The following is a 13,450-nucleotide window of genomic DNA, read 5'->3' as shown; positions in this document are numbered from 1 at the left end:
CATTTGTCATGCAACAGAAAAGTAGAACATTTCCACCGTATTGAGGTGGAAAAGGGAAATGCAAAATTAATTATTTTACAACTTTTTTTTTTGGCAATGAGAAACAAAAGATTTTTCACTTTCCTCGTTGTATTTGGTTTTTGCCACTATGCATTGTGTGTGTGTGTGTTTTTTTTTTCCTTATCTTTAATAATTGCATCTATCTTTCTTACAAAAAAAAAATGAAATTTAATTTGGTAACATTAGCAAAAGGTCTTAAAGCCTTAAGAAGTATCATTTTAAAGAAATAATCAAATGATTAAATCAATTTGAGTTTAATATACTGCATATATTGCAAATCATGTTGGATTAAATAATCAAATTACCTGGGAGAGGGATGAATTGGATAGTACGGGAAAAGAGAATGTAAATGAGAGGTCTCGGGTTCGAACCCTCTTACTTATATTAAAAAAAATTAAATTACCAACACAAGATTCAAACAATTAATTTTAGTAGTCAAAGTAAATAATTACCTCAATTAATGAGAAATTAGCCAACTTCTACCATTTGGGCTTTTGGAAAAGGAACTCTTGTCAGCTAAGAAGTGCCCATTCCCACAATCTCTGTACGGTTGGGCTCCTTATTATGGGGCATTCAATTCACGGTTCAGCTCACACATTGAGCCGTTGCAGTTCAGCTATCAAAATCGGTTTAGTGTCGGCCCATATTCCTCTTCGCTACCGACAAATTTTCAAGAAATACGCTGGTCGTCTTATCCCTTTGTTAGTGATTGAGAACCGAGAAATGCGTCCAGGAGTCTCTCTTCTGCGTGTAATTTTTAGCTGTTGAACTCTCAACTGAAGAATTTTTCAGGGACTTTTTTTTTGGCAGCCTGGATATTTTAATGGTTTCATTTTCTTGCACTTGATCATTTTTGCTGAAGAAACTCTCTGGTTTCCATCATGGGCACTGCTAGTTTTGACCACCATTTTGGTATCAGTGCTCGTGTCAGTGAAATTTCAAAAAATTTGTCACCAAAATTGGATTTCTCAAGTGTAAAATTTCCCTCCCGTGTGGAGTACTGTGGATTATATTTGTCTCCAAGTTCAGCAGTCTGCTCTTCTTCCAAGGTACAACTTACAGTTTCCCAATTCATTTTGTTCTTTTAAAAAAATAATCCTCCTAGCTACTTCTTTCATATTTAGTTCATCATTTAAGTTGCACTTTACCTTTTTGTAGTGCAGTCCTTTTGTGTGGTAAGAAACAAAATGAATGCACCATAATTCTGTGGATTGTTGAATTTCTAGCTGAATGCTTAATATTACTGTTACTTTGTTTTAAACTAGTGGGAGAGGTAGGGTGTGTAGATTAGAAACAAAGTTTTTCTTTTTTTCTGAATAAAAGGGTAGGATTTTTTTTTTTTTGGTGGTGGGGGCATCAAAGGTAAAAGGTATTAGAAGTTTGATTTGCCAAAAAAATATTGGAAGTTGTTCTAGTTTGTTTGTGGTGGTTATATGTATAAATCTTTACATGTGTTGTAAAACTGGAATAACAAAAATTTTAACACCAAAGGCAATGCTCATGCTTTATATACAGAAAGATTTATGCCTTATTTCAATATTTTATGCTGAAATGTATCAAAATTCTGTGCTTCAAGCTCCATAGAGTGCTATCTGCGGAAGAAGTATATTGAAGATATATTTGTTCAGTGTAATATTTTTTTGTTAGTTATTTATTTGTTTCCTACCTGCACAGCTGCACTACCCCCTTTTTGCTTGGATGTGTTCTGCACGGGAGAGCCTGCATTGACGGGATATATGAAGCAATGAGAATCAAAATGTTGCAGCAATGAAATCCCAAGAATTAGTATCTGCCTATTCCTTTTAGAAACTATAGTGGAAAATTAGACGAAAGTCATGTATTAATCAATTGTAGCAACAAAGAAAAGCTCTTGATTAGTTAGGAAGTTACTAGTGCTCATCAAATAAGGAAATATGTTGAATAAACTTGGGTTTCACGCTTTCTGGTGGTATGTTGAAGTCTCATAGGTTGAAAGCTTTGAGCAACTATATGATTTTCGTTGTATAGCGAATTGAGGAGCAAAACATGTAGAAAAATCTGAAAGCCTAGGAACTTGCTATTGCATCCATTTATTCTTGCTGAAAGTAAAAAGACTCAGTTATATTAGTTGGACCTTTTGTGAAGAATATCAACTATAGTCTTTTTATGGTACATAAAGCATAAAAAGTTGGTTATAGTCTATACTCGGGCATTGATCTGTATGTGAATTTCTTTTCACGAGAAACAGTCAAAAGGTGGATAAAAGAGCAGGATTGTATTAGGTACCCTTGCTTCCAATTGTCTTATCTTGGCAAGAACATGAACCCTTTTGATATGCTGAACATAGAAGTAAACTATTGTATATGCATGGCATAAGAAGACAGTGGATTTAGGTGAGTCAAATTGTGTGCTGTTAGGCTTTGTTGAGTTCTAATGTCTCTCTTGGTGGGAACTTAGTTGTGTTTTTCTTTGATTATTGCCCACATTGGGGTGAGGCCCAATTTTGGCTTGGATCATCCTTTTGGACCGTACAGCATTGTTGATGTTTCTTGCTGCAGGAATGGCGTGGTCAAGCAAATGCTGTTGATGAGAGTGGGGAGGTGGCAACACCTATACTGGATACAATTGAGAGTCCTAAACACTTAAAGAATTTGTCGTCAAAGGTATTCTTCTGCAATGCTGATTCTCAAGCTATCTTGATATTCTGAAAACTTGGCTTAGTAGCAATATTCTATGCAGGAACTGAAACAATTAGCTGTTGAAATGCGATCAGAATTATCTACTGTTATGTCAAAAAGTAAAAAGGCCTTTAAAGCCAGTCTGGCAGTTGTGGAGCTGACAGTGGCTATTCACTATGTTTTCCGCTCACCGGTGGACAAAATATTGTGGGATGTGGAGGAACATGTGAGCTTCATTCTGAAACTGCAGATCATTGGACAAAAAGTTCAACGGTTCTCTTTGTTTTAGCATTTCCCTTATTTGATGCTTTTTAGGGTCACAATGGTTTTCAACGGTTGTTGAATTGTGGGTCCAAGTTTGTTAGCTATGAGAAAAAAGAAGAGTGATAGTTTTCATCTTTATGTCCATATGAATCTCTATGGCACTATGGTAGGAGAGGCAGAAAGAAACTTGTGAAGCCTATATATCTTTCTCTGCTAAAGTTTTAAGAAAATCTCTTGTTGAGTGATCAATTTTTGCTTTTTTAATTTGAAACAGACATATCCTCATAAGCTTATTACTGGTAGGAGGTCCCTTGTCAAAATGCATAGACAAACAACTGAGCTATCAGACTCCACACGTCGTTCTGTGAGCATATATGACCCAATTGGGGCAGGACATGGATGCAACAGTATATCTGCTGGCCTTGGTAGTGCTTTTCTTCATCTTTTCCAATGTATTTAGCAAAGAACGACCTTTGCTATCTATAGTTTGGGGCTGTATTTCAAGTTTTGCTTGCTGATACCTAACTGAACTGCTTGTGGAATAGAATTGTTTCAGAAGTGGCCATAATAGCTTTATGACAATTTGCTATTAGTCTGTAGGATTTAGTAGTAAGCTATGCTATGTTTTGATGCAGGAATGGCAGTAGCTCGGGACATCAAAGGGCAGCGTGAACGTGTGGTTGCAGTCATAAGCAATGAAACCACTATGGCTGGCCAGGTTTACGAGGCAATGGGTAATGCAGGTTATTTGGATTCCAATATGATTGTGATCTTAAATGATAGCCGTAACTCCTTGCATCCAAAGCTTGAGGAGGCCCCTGAAACACCAATTAATCCTTTATCAACTACTCTAAGCAAGATTCAGTCAAGTATATTCTTCAGGAGGTTTAGAGAACTTGCAAAGGTAATTTGTCTGTGTACCACTTCAACCTCTTGGTTGAAGCTGCGTTCTACTCTTGGCAAATTTTCGACTTACATTCTCCACCAGTATCATATTCTTGGCAACTTGTCAATTTGAAGAGTGACTCATTTTGACAGTTACAAAAATTCATCATTCAACAAAATGCAAAACCAGTGTACTTTAGCAGCACAGTAAGCCTAATCCTTGCATGGTTATTTTTACTGGAAAAATCCTCTACCTTATACGTTGTAAGTGAATCTGCTTAGGAATCATTTACTCCTGGGAAGACCCAGTTATGAGATCCATATAAGCCATATGGCTGAGATTGTCCTTAATTATCAGTTTTTGCTTTAGTCGTATTCTCTTCACACAACAAGATAGGATTTAACAGGTGTGTTCCCAGTCCTGAGAATTCCAAGTATCATTAAATCACAGATAAGCACAGAATATACACCTTTCTAACTGCTTTTTGGAGATGTTTACCTGTTAGTGTTTTTTATTCTCAATTTACTGTGACTTAGGTATTATGTGTTCCAAGATGTCAGCCCGACAAAATTGAAAACAAGTTATGGATATTTTCTTTATACTTGAATAACTGAATGTGAGCATGCTGACCTGTATCAGTTTGCATCTTGTTTAGATACTATTCTTTCGCTGTCTAAGTAGTTAATGCTTGTTTCAGGTTTTAACTAAGCGAATTGGCAGGGGTATGCATGAGTGGGCAGCCAAGGTTGATGAGTATGCCCGTGGTTTGTTGGGTCCTCCAGGATCAACTCTCTTTGAAGAGCTTGGGCTGTACTACATTGGCCCAGTAGATGGACACAACATTGAGGACCTTATATGTGTCCTAAAAGAAGTGTCATCCTTGGACTCAAGTGGTCCTGTTTTGGTTCATGTCATAACTAGGGAGGATCAGTTTGTAGAGGTAGAACGGGACCAAACGCCAGAAGTATCGAATCCCCTCCAAGAAGGTATATCTCTTCTTGTTCTTATTTCCCTCATTGCCTTTTATGGCGCTTATTCTAAATTCACTATGCTCCTTTTTTGGGTTTTTTCTTTTCCTTTTTCTTTATTTTTTCTTTCTTGAAATTCCGATTTTGAACTATATTTGCAGATACAAAGGAAAGCTTAATTTTATGGTTTAAAGGTTTCATTTTTTAGTAAATTAATTTAATTGTATCCGTCAATCCTCTCAAATTTCCCATGTCCCAAGTTAAAACTCAAAAGTATCCAGAGTCTACCACAAAGGATTGGCGCTTCCAATGCCAACTGCCAAATAGTGTAGTTATCTTACAGCAGGAAGATGTGTGTATCTTCTTCTTTATGTTCTACTTGTTAGCAAGTGTTTTTGCTGTAGTATCGAAGGAGTACTGCACCTGTTAGGTATTCGCTTATCCCCAAATAATGTTTTAACCAATAGAGTACGGGTAAAGTGGTTTTAGGCTTTAGAGTTTACACTCATGTGACTTATTGTCTGTGACTCCAAGGGAAAACTAGATCATGTGGTAAAAAAATTGATAATAGCTGGAGGATGACGGAAACGATGGACCTTTTTATGTTACGAGGCCTGAATGTTACCCAAAGGTTTTAAGTGATTCTTGTGGGGTAGGAAGTTGCTTCAAGGTCAAATTTGCATCATGTTCACTGTTATCTCTAGGCTTTGCATTAAATCTTTTGCAGCTAGCCATATATGTGAACACAAAGGAGAAGTGCATGAGTAAACTTTGAATTTGCCAGCTCATTCTCCAGCTAAAATAGTCTATATGCTTTCTCAGTCATATGCTAATATGCCGTTGTTTGATTGAGTCATTGCATACTTGAAAAGGTTCATAGTTTCTTTGTCAAAGGACTTCCTCGGCAATTTTTTATACTGTTTTAAAGAAAACAATGAATTTTTCATAGTTGAGACAGAATGATAAGTAAATTTTCCTGCGGTCCTTTGTCAGCTGGTGGTTTGGGCGGCTTTCAAGTCAATGAAGACTGTGCTTCTTCCTTAATTGGAATCTTATCTCCTTTCATCTGATTATACTTGTGTTGCTCCATCGAAATACAGCCTGCTTAAGTAGTACAATTAAAGGCGCACGCTTGGCTAGAGGGCCTCAATACTTCTTCATTCAGGGGAATAATATCCTCATTAATTACCACTGGATGAGAGCTGCATGTAATTCACATATGCACTTATCAACACTGCCTTGACTTAGTGTTGTAGACTCTAAAGGTGGTATAACAACCCTAGAATTAAGGTTTGTAGAATATTTTGTCAGTAATCATGTCCTGTAATATTTGCCCCAGGAATTCCCTTCCTCTCTCTCCTGTTTTAGTTGTGTTGTTGATGTTGTTGTCGTTGACAAAATGGCATCAGCCCCCCCCCTCTTGGGGTTGGTTTGATATTTTGTGAACAACTAAGAGTACTGTATTTCTCCAACATGGACTGTGAGTGTGTGCAGTTCAAGTGAAATTGATGTCCTTGTTATGTCTCCCAATGGTTTTATGCAATATGCAGCATCGAAGTTGTAATCTATAGAGCAGCAGAATGGGCACGTATATGTAGATTGTGACCTCTGAATTAATTTATGAAATCCAGACAAAAGTATGGAAAGAATGTATGGCAAGTTAAGCTTGTTTTATGTGGCTGCTGTGAGGCCTGATAGTCAGAAAGTATTGCATAAGACTGTCTGATAATTTTATCAATATGACAATGTCAAACAAATTGAAATACGGCTGTTCCGTGATGCTTGCTAACATAGAACATAAAGTGAAGTTTATGATTTTCATGTTAACTCCATTTTAAGTTGGCCAATTCTTGTTGATCTGACTCATTTCTAGGTATCGTTGACCGTCGAACACTTACTGATTTTTTTGTGGAGGCTTTGGTTTCGGAGGCAGAGCGAGACGATACTGTAGTTGCAGTTCATGCAGGAATGGGCATGGAGGCATCACTTGAGTTATTTAAGAACAGCTTTCCTGATAGGTTTTTTGATGTGGGAATGGCTGAGCAACACGCTGTGACATTCTCAGCCGGTCTTTCATGTGGGGGCTTGAAGCCATTCTGTATTATACCTTCAACCTTTCTTCAGAGAGCTTATGACCAGGTTCTTCCTCTAATCTGTCCATGGCCCATTTTACCGCTTTGTTTTATCTTTGTATGTCTGTGAACTAAGATGGTTATTATTATATGTTTATAGATTTTTTGGCACTCAAAGATTTGTATGTCCATGAGGCATGTCATATTGGCAGTTGCACTCATATTTAATGAACATTAAATTGTAATTCTATGCAACTCAGAAAGGACAGAAGATTTCAATTCAAATTCATCTCACTAATTGGGTTCTGAAGCGTTAAAAGTATGACTCAATCTGCCATCTCCATGCATGTTCCCTCGACTCTATCAGTAATCAAGTTTGTGACGCTGAAACAAACCTAAATGGTTGGTTGCTCTATGATTCAAACTTGTGCCGAGAATTAGATGAAAATATTTATTTTAGGGAAAAAAAAAAGAGAAAAACACCGTGAGCTTCGTTTACTTGATTGAACAGCCCAAAATTCAGTTCGAATCCTTTTCCCTGCTTTTTTGCTCAAAGTTCACGGGTCGGATAAGCAGTTGGTGACAGATGGCACAGGGTAAACCATTGCCTGTTGGTTCCTTTGACTCAATTTGATGATTTTACTTCGTAACTTATAGCAGATTTGAAGCCAATTCTGAAGTGTACTTTGTTTGTTTGTCCCTTGAGCAAATGGAGTTGATGATTGATCAAAATTTTTTATTTGATGGTGATCCAAATTTGTTACCAATTTGGCAAGAATATGGACTGAGATAGCAAAATGAGTTTAGTTTTTGCACTTTTGTCAATCACACGGACCATGAGTTTACATCAGAGATTGGGAAACTCAGATAAATCTCAATGGCAATGTTTTGTAGATGGAAGTTGTCTTCTATCTTTTTTCGGACATTTTAGCTTTAGGGTCACCTAAGGCAACCAGTCCCAAACTGGAGGAGAAGTGAAAGGAGCAATTACTTCTTGATTAGATCTCTCTTTTTAGAAAGATAACCATCGTAAACTCTCTTTGTGAATATTTTCATGACCATGCTGTTTTAGACAGACTGATAGTTGAGCAACCTACTGATTTAACAGTGTGTGAGGCTAATTACCATAGAAAACGTACTACCCGAAGGCAAGTTCATCAAATAACTTAGTTTAAAATTTATGCAATTGGAATTGTGATTCACAACAGGGATCTTTTGATCTGATATTGTACATTAGCAATAGAAGTCTGAGATTAAGAGGTGCACAAAGTTGAAAGAAGAATAATTCACTTTATGCAAAATAGACCTAAAACCTCGCTGTCTCCTTTCTGGATTAATTTAAGTTTTCTTCTCACAGAAGCAGGATTGGATCGATGCTAGGTGTACGAAAGATCTGTTAAAGTCTTGTAAAGCTTTTATCCTTATAAGACTGACACTTGTGTTGGAAAGTATTTCGACCATCAGTCCATGAAATGTTAATTTGTGTCTTTTTAGGTGTAGGCAAAGATAAAGCTGACATTCATTTCCATAAATAAATTTGTGGTATATATGTGGTGGCAATATGGAATGAATCAGATAAGTTAGTCTTTTGATTTTTCAACATATTCTGAAATTGAAATTAAAATGAAAAATAAAAAGAATGCTGTTTCACTAAAACATGAAAATTCAGTTCCATGCACAATTCTTTGCTATTTCATGATGGTTGATTCTCTCTGTGTGGCAACTTAGGTTGTTCATGATGTAGACCGGCAGAAGATTCCAGTACGTTTTGTAATTTCAAGCGCAGGATTAGTTGGATCAAATGGTCCCACACATTGTGGCGCGTTTGATATTACATTCATGTCATGTTTGCCAAACATGGTTGTGATGGCGCCATCCGATGAGGTTGAGCTTGTTCACATGGTGGCCACTGCAGCCCAAATTGATGATAGACCTGTTTGCTTTCGCTATCCTAGAGGTGCCGTTTCTAGGATAAGTAATGCTTTACGCTATGGAGTCCCCATTGAGGTACTCTCCAAGCAGTTTATATGGTGTTGGTATTTAGTATCTTCTGCATTATACTTCAGTTTATGAGACTTCATGCTAATCCATGTAAGCTTAGGAAGTGCAAGCAAAGTGCGTTACATGATCAGATGAAGGCATCTTGAACTGGAGGCTTCCAAGTTTCAAAACCTTATACTGAACTATTCTAACATGCTTTCCACTTATTTTCTATTTGACAAATCATCAAGTTTCCAAAATTGAATCGATTTCCTTTGTCGTACAAAGATGGCAATAAAATGAACATTACCTTGTAAAAGGTGAATATGGTGCTCTGCTTGCATAGGGCCCTTCTGTTTCTGGATGATGCAACAACAGAGGAAGCTTCATGAAAAATTAACAAACTATTAAGTTTTTAAGTGATTATCAATCAAAACATTCAGTATTTATGTATATATATTTTGTTTGAAATTGGTAGTTTGTTTCAATTGTGTAATGACTAGCATAGGTTTTGGGAGTGTTTGGATATGTTTAGATGATGTTTTAGGAATTTGTACATAGCATTAGTTGTATTTTGTATCAAACAAGGCAACAGTATATTGGATTAGGCATTCTGATACAAAAGAAATAACTCTCTTGAACTTTCCCAATTTCCTTGCTATTTCATCTTGATTTAAGTGTTTAATCTGCCTTTGCCACCTTTTTTTGGGCCTTGTAATCTCTCATCTACTTCGCTTGACCTTTGGTTTCTTTACTTGGCCTTCCATGGGCAATCAGCTTGGCAAAGGAAGAGTACTAGTAGAGGGAAAAGATATTGCTCTACTTGGGTATGGCTCTATGGTACAAAATTGTCTTAGGGCTCAATCACTTCTCTCAAAGCTTGGTGTTGAAGTGACTGTTGCTGATGCAAGGTTCTGCAAGCCACTTGACATTAAGCTTGTCAGGGAGTTATGTAAGAACCATAGTTTCCTGATTACCATTGAGGAAGGTTCAATTGGAGGATTTGGATCACATGTTGCACAGTTTCTTTCACTTGATGGACAGCTTGATGCAGGGATCAAGGTAACACTTTTCCAGAATTGATTTCTTGCAAGAATTAAATTTGAATTTAGGTTCTCAAGGTTTACACATAGGTTTAAAGATATTTGAAAGCTGGATATGGACTCTCCTCTTTCAGAGTTGAGATACTTATGTCTACTCCCTTGAACCTGCATTAGTGAGCTTCTGATCTTGCTGTTGCCTTTTCCCATTTTTATGCTCATTGGCATTGACCATTTTCGCCTGCCTTGCTTATTAACATATATCTGATGCTTGGTTAATATTTATTCAAAATGGGAAGAAAGAAGAAAGGCTATGATGTATTACGTTGAGCTGTACTTACAACATGAACTAATTTGAACAGCTGAAGCTTTTCTCAGGTTGGGCAACGCATCTCATTAACACCACAGTAAAGAACAAAAATGAAAGAGGACATATTACCATTCCTTGTTTTGGTCACAAAACTTCTCGTTCAGCCAAAATGACCGTTCAACGAAACATGCATTTTGGGACTGTTTTTATTAAGATGAGTGACAAAAAAATGTACGCTTTTATTAGTTAAACTGTTGGAAAAATTGTACTGCTTTATTAGTTGAGTTACGATTTTGGCTAAATAAAAAGTTTAATGACTAAAACATGAAATTCAAAATAGTTTGATGACTCTTATGTGCCATTTGCTCAAAACTAAATGACATTGTGTAATGCTTCTTAAAATTGTGACAATTTCTTTTAGAAGGCAACACATATACATCTCCTTCATAAAAGCAATGTGAGCTTCATCTTTCCCTTTTTCCTTTCCTATAGTTTCTTTAGTCGCATGCGTGCCTGAGAGAGAGAGAGAGAGAGAGAGGAGCTGCATGTCAAAAGAACTGCAGAGACTCTACTTGGGGAGGAGGTTTTTGCTTTTGTCTGCATTTTTTTGATGCATATTAGACAAATGGCGATGGAATGATCATGAAGGAGGCATTGAATCCCCTATGCTACCAAAGGTCCTCAAATTCATCAACCATATGCCGAGAACTATTATTCTCTTTGGACCTTAGTCAGTTGCAAGACAACATGCATCTAGAAAGGCATTGACCTGTCAAATATGGAAATCGTTGTATACATTTTTCTTGATTTTTCATATAATGACTTTCCTGAGCTTGCATCATACATTCATTGACCAATTTTTATTTCTTCTGTGCCTTGCCTAAATTGATTTTCCAGTGGCGACCAATTACCCTGCCAGATGCCTATATTGAGCGTGCATCACCTCAGGTACAACTCGCTCAAGCAGGGTTGTCTGGGAACCACATTGCTGCAACGGCATTGAGTCTGCTCGGCCGCACCCGTGAGGCTCTTCTGCTAATGTGCTAGAATGGGTTTCCTTTGTTGTTGATATGCTCAATTGGTTAATGGTGATTCATGTAGGAAGAGTATAATGTATGTGTACATGGAAGAAGGGGAGTTTAATGCAGAAGCAGGTTAAACAGGGAAGCAATGCACCAGCCTACCACCTAAATTGCATTTGTTTGCTTGTATGCATTTTTGCCATCCTCCCGCCCTCCCCCCTAGCAAGCTATCATTCATTCTCTCAAATGCATATGCATCTTGGAGACCGACAAGACAATGCATTATTTTTTGCCTAATCTTTTTGTAAAATGCATAGGGTGAGACTGAGCATTTTAGAAAGCAAAACTGATTGACAAACGGTGAGATATATTATTTTCCTCCAAGGAGGTTGTAAATAGGCGTGCAGTCGAATCAAGCTACTCACGAACATCTCAATCAATGGCTCAATTTGGATTCGGTGTTGATCGAGTTCCAACTGAGCTCAAGTTACTCGAGTTGAGCACGATTAGGAAAAAATAAAGTTTTGAGTACTCGTTAAACCGTATCGGGTGCTCGTCCTATGCTCGTAGGTGCATCTACATACTGCAAAATGACATTTGCAGGTGAGGGTTATGGAATTTATCACAAATCAATTTTTTATGAAAACATTTTTCATGGGCCGAATAGTCATTTCATGGACCAAAAATTTAAAACAGAAGGAAAATTCTGCTTAACCAAAAATCGAGTTTGAGAATTCAATTGCAAGCCAAGTATTCGAGCTTGACAAGGCTCAATAGGAATTTTGAACTCATTCAAATCAAGCCTTGAGCTTGTGTACTGTGGCCATGAGTTGAGCTCGAGTCATACAGATGAGGATCGAGTTTGAACTCCGAGTATGATATTACTCTAGGTCAATCCTATTTGACAGTACCCCTAACTGTAAGCAGTCAACGCTTAAAAAATGGTGTAAATTGTCAAGCCTTTGGAGTTTCAACTAGTTTAGATTTGATAAAGAGATGAATAATTTAAAAGATCAATGGCTGCAACACAAACTCTTTAGTTTATGCTCTAAATTTAAGATTAGTTATTGCTAACAGCATGTATATATCACAGTTACGGTACCTTTCCAAGTGACACTTAGGTCATTCACAATGCTATTACACCTTGTGGAGTGTAATCCATATGTCACGTCAGCATTCCACTTTCTCCTCTATTATTACTCTTTCACTTACAATGGATTACACTCCACAAGGTGTAATAGCATGGGTCGCGGATGACCTGATCGCGGACGACCAATCTCGTTGTGCACCCAGGAATTCTTTCCAGTGTTTGAGATATGCTTCTGAGACTTGTATATTTTCTTCATTGATGATCACTATGGTTGGGCCTAGTGTTGTTATTTATTGGGCCTGGTGCGAGGCCCAATGACATTTTAAACGGCCCACTGGATCAAGAAATTGAGAGCAAGTTATCCATATATTTGGATATAATTTGCTGGGCCTGGGGACAGGCCCACTTGAAACTAAGCGGCCCAATGGATCAAAGAGCCGTTGGATTCAACAGCTCAGTTAGACCGCAATTGGGCCATCATGCATTGGGCCTAGTGGGAGGCCCAAAGACATTTTAATGGACCCATCTGATCAAGAAATGTTGGGCCAGTTACACGGATGGCCCACGCTGCGATAACCCTAACTCTATTCATTTATCTTCCCCGGCAAGCACAGCGGCACACAGACAGCTTGAACTGTCAGATCAGAACCTTCTCGAACCTCGAGGTTCGAATGATTTAGAAGTGATAGAATTGCCTCACATACACACAATCACTCGATTCTAATCGATGCCCCATGACAGAGGGAATGAAGAAGGTAATTCGGTTCGAATGATTTAGAAGTGATAGAATTGCCTCACATACACACAATCACTCGATTCTAATCGATGCCCCATGACAGAGGGAATGAAGAAGGTGAATTACCTTCGAAGTACAATTCTTGCATCGCATGCACAAATTAATTTGTGATCTGGAAGATCTTAGTATTTCCAATGAATATTGCCCTTAAATCTTGGTTTTGACCAAGATGAGATGTCTGGGAGGTAATGGGTTCTGTGTTTTCTGGTGAGAAACAGTGCATTCAGTTGAAGGGAAGACGATAGTAAACAGTCACCAGCTCTACCCAGATGACGTCACCCAACCCAATAGAATGACGTCACTCC

The 13,450-nt window shown here is 37.7% G+C and overlaps 1 protein-coding gene across 4 annotated transcripts; it reads left to right on the top strand.

The window, feature by feature from the left end:
- The first annotated feature begins 723 nt into the window (after nt 1-723).
- Nucleotides 724-11,655, top strand: LOC113706916 (probable 1-deoxy-D-xylulose-5-phosphate synthase, chloroplastic). 4 transcript variants are annotated; one of them, XM_072063009.1, is made up of 11 exons: nt 724-1,109; nt 2,598-2,702; nt 2,779-2,943; nt 3,256-3,406; nt 3,617-3,885; nt 4,565-4,853; nt 6,709-6,974; nt 8,636-8,914; nt 9,665-9,949; nt 11,135-11,258; nt 11,339-11,655. In XM_072063009.1, the coding sequence occupies exons 1-11, from the start codon at nt 942-944 to the stop codon at nt 11,347-11,349; spliced, it is 2,112 nt and encodes a 703-aa protein (XP_071919110.1). In that variant the 5' UTR covers nt 724-941; the 3' UTR covers nt 11,350-11,655. The 4 variants fall into 4 exon arrangements, with proteins under 4 accessions (XP_071919110.1, XP_027084780.1, XP_071919111.1 ...); XM_027228980.2 differs by adding an exon at nt 1,735-1,845 and having other exon boundaries at nt 969-1,109; nt 11,135-11,655; XM_027228979.2 differs by having other exon boundaries at nt 11,135-11,655.
- Nucleotides 11,656-13,450: the final 1,795 nt, after the last annotated feature.

This window comes from Coffea arabica, chromosome 8c (assembly GCF_036785885.1).
Source record: "Coffea arabica cultivar ET-39 chromosome 8c, Coffea Arabica ET-39 HiFi, whole genome shotgun sequence".
Taxonomy (NCBI): domain Eukaryota; kingdom Viridiplantae; phylum Streptophyta; class Magnoliopsida; order Gentianales; family Rubiaceae; genus Coffea; species Coffea arabica.
The sequence above is the reverse complement of the archived record's forward strand: the minus strand, read 5'-3'. Positions and strand labels throughout refer to the sequence as shown.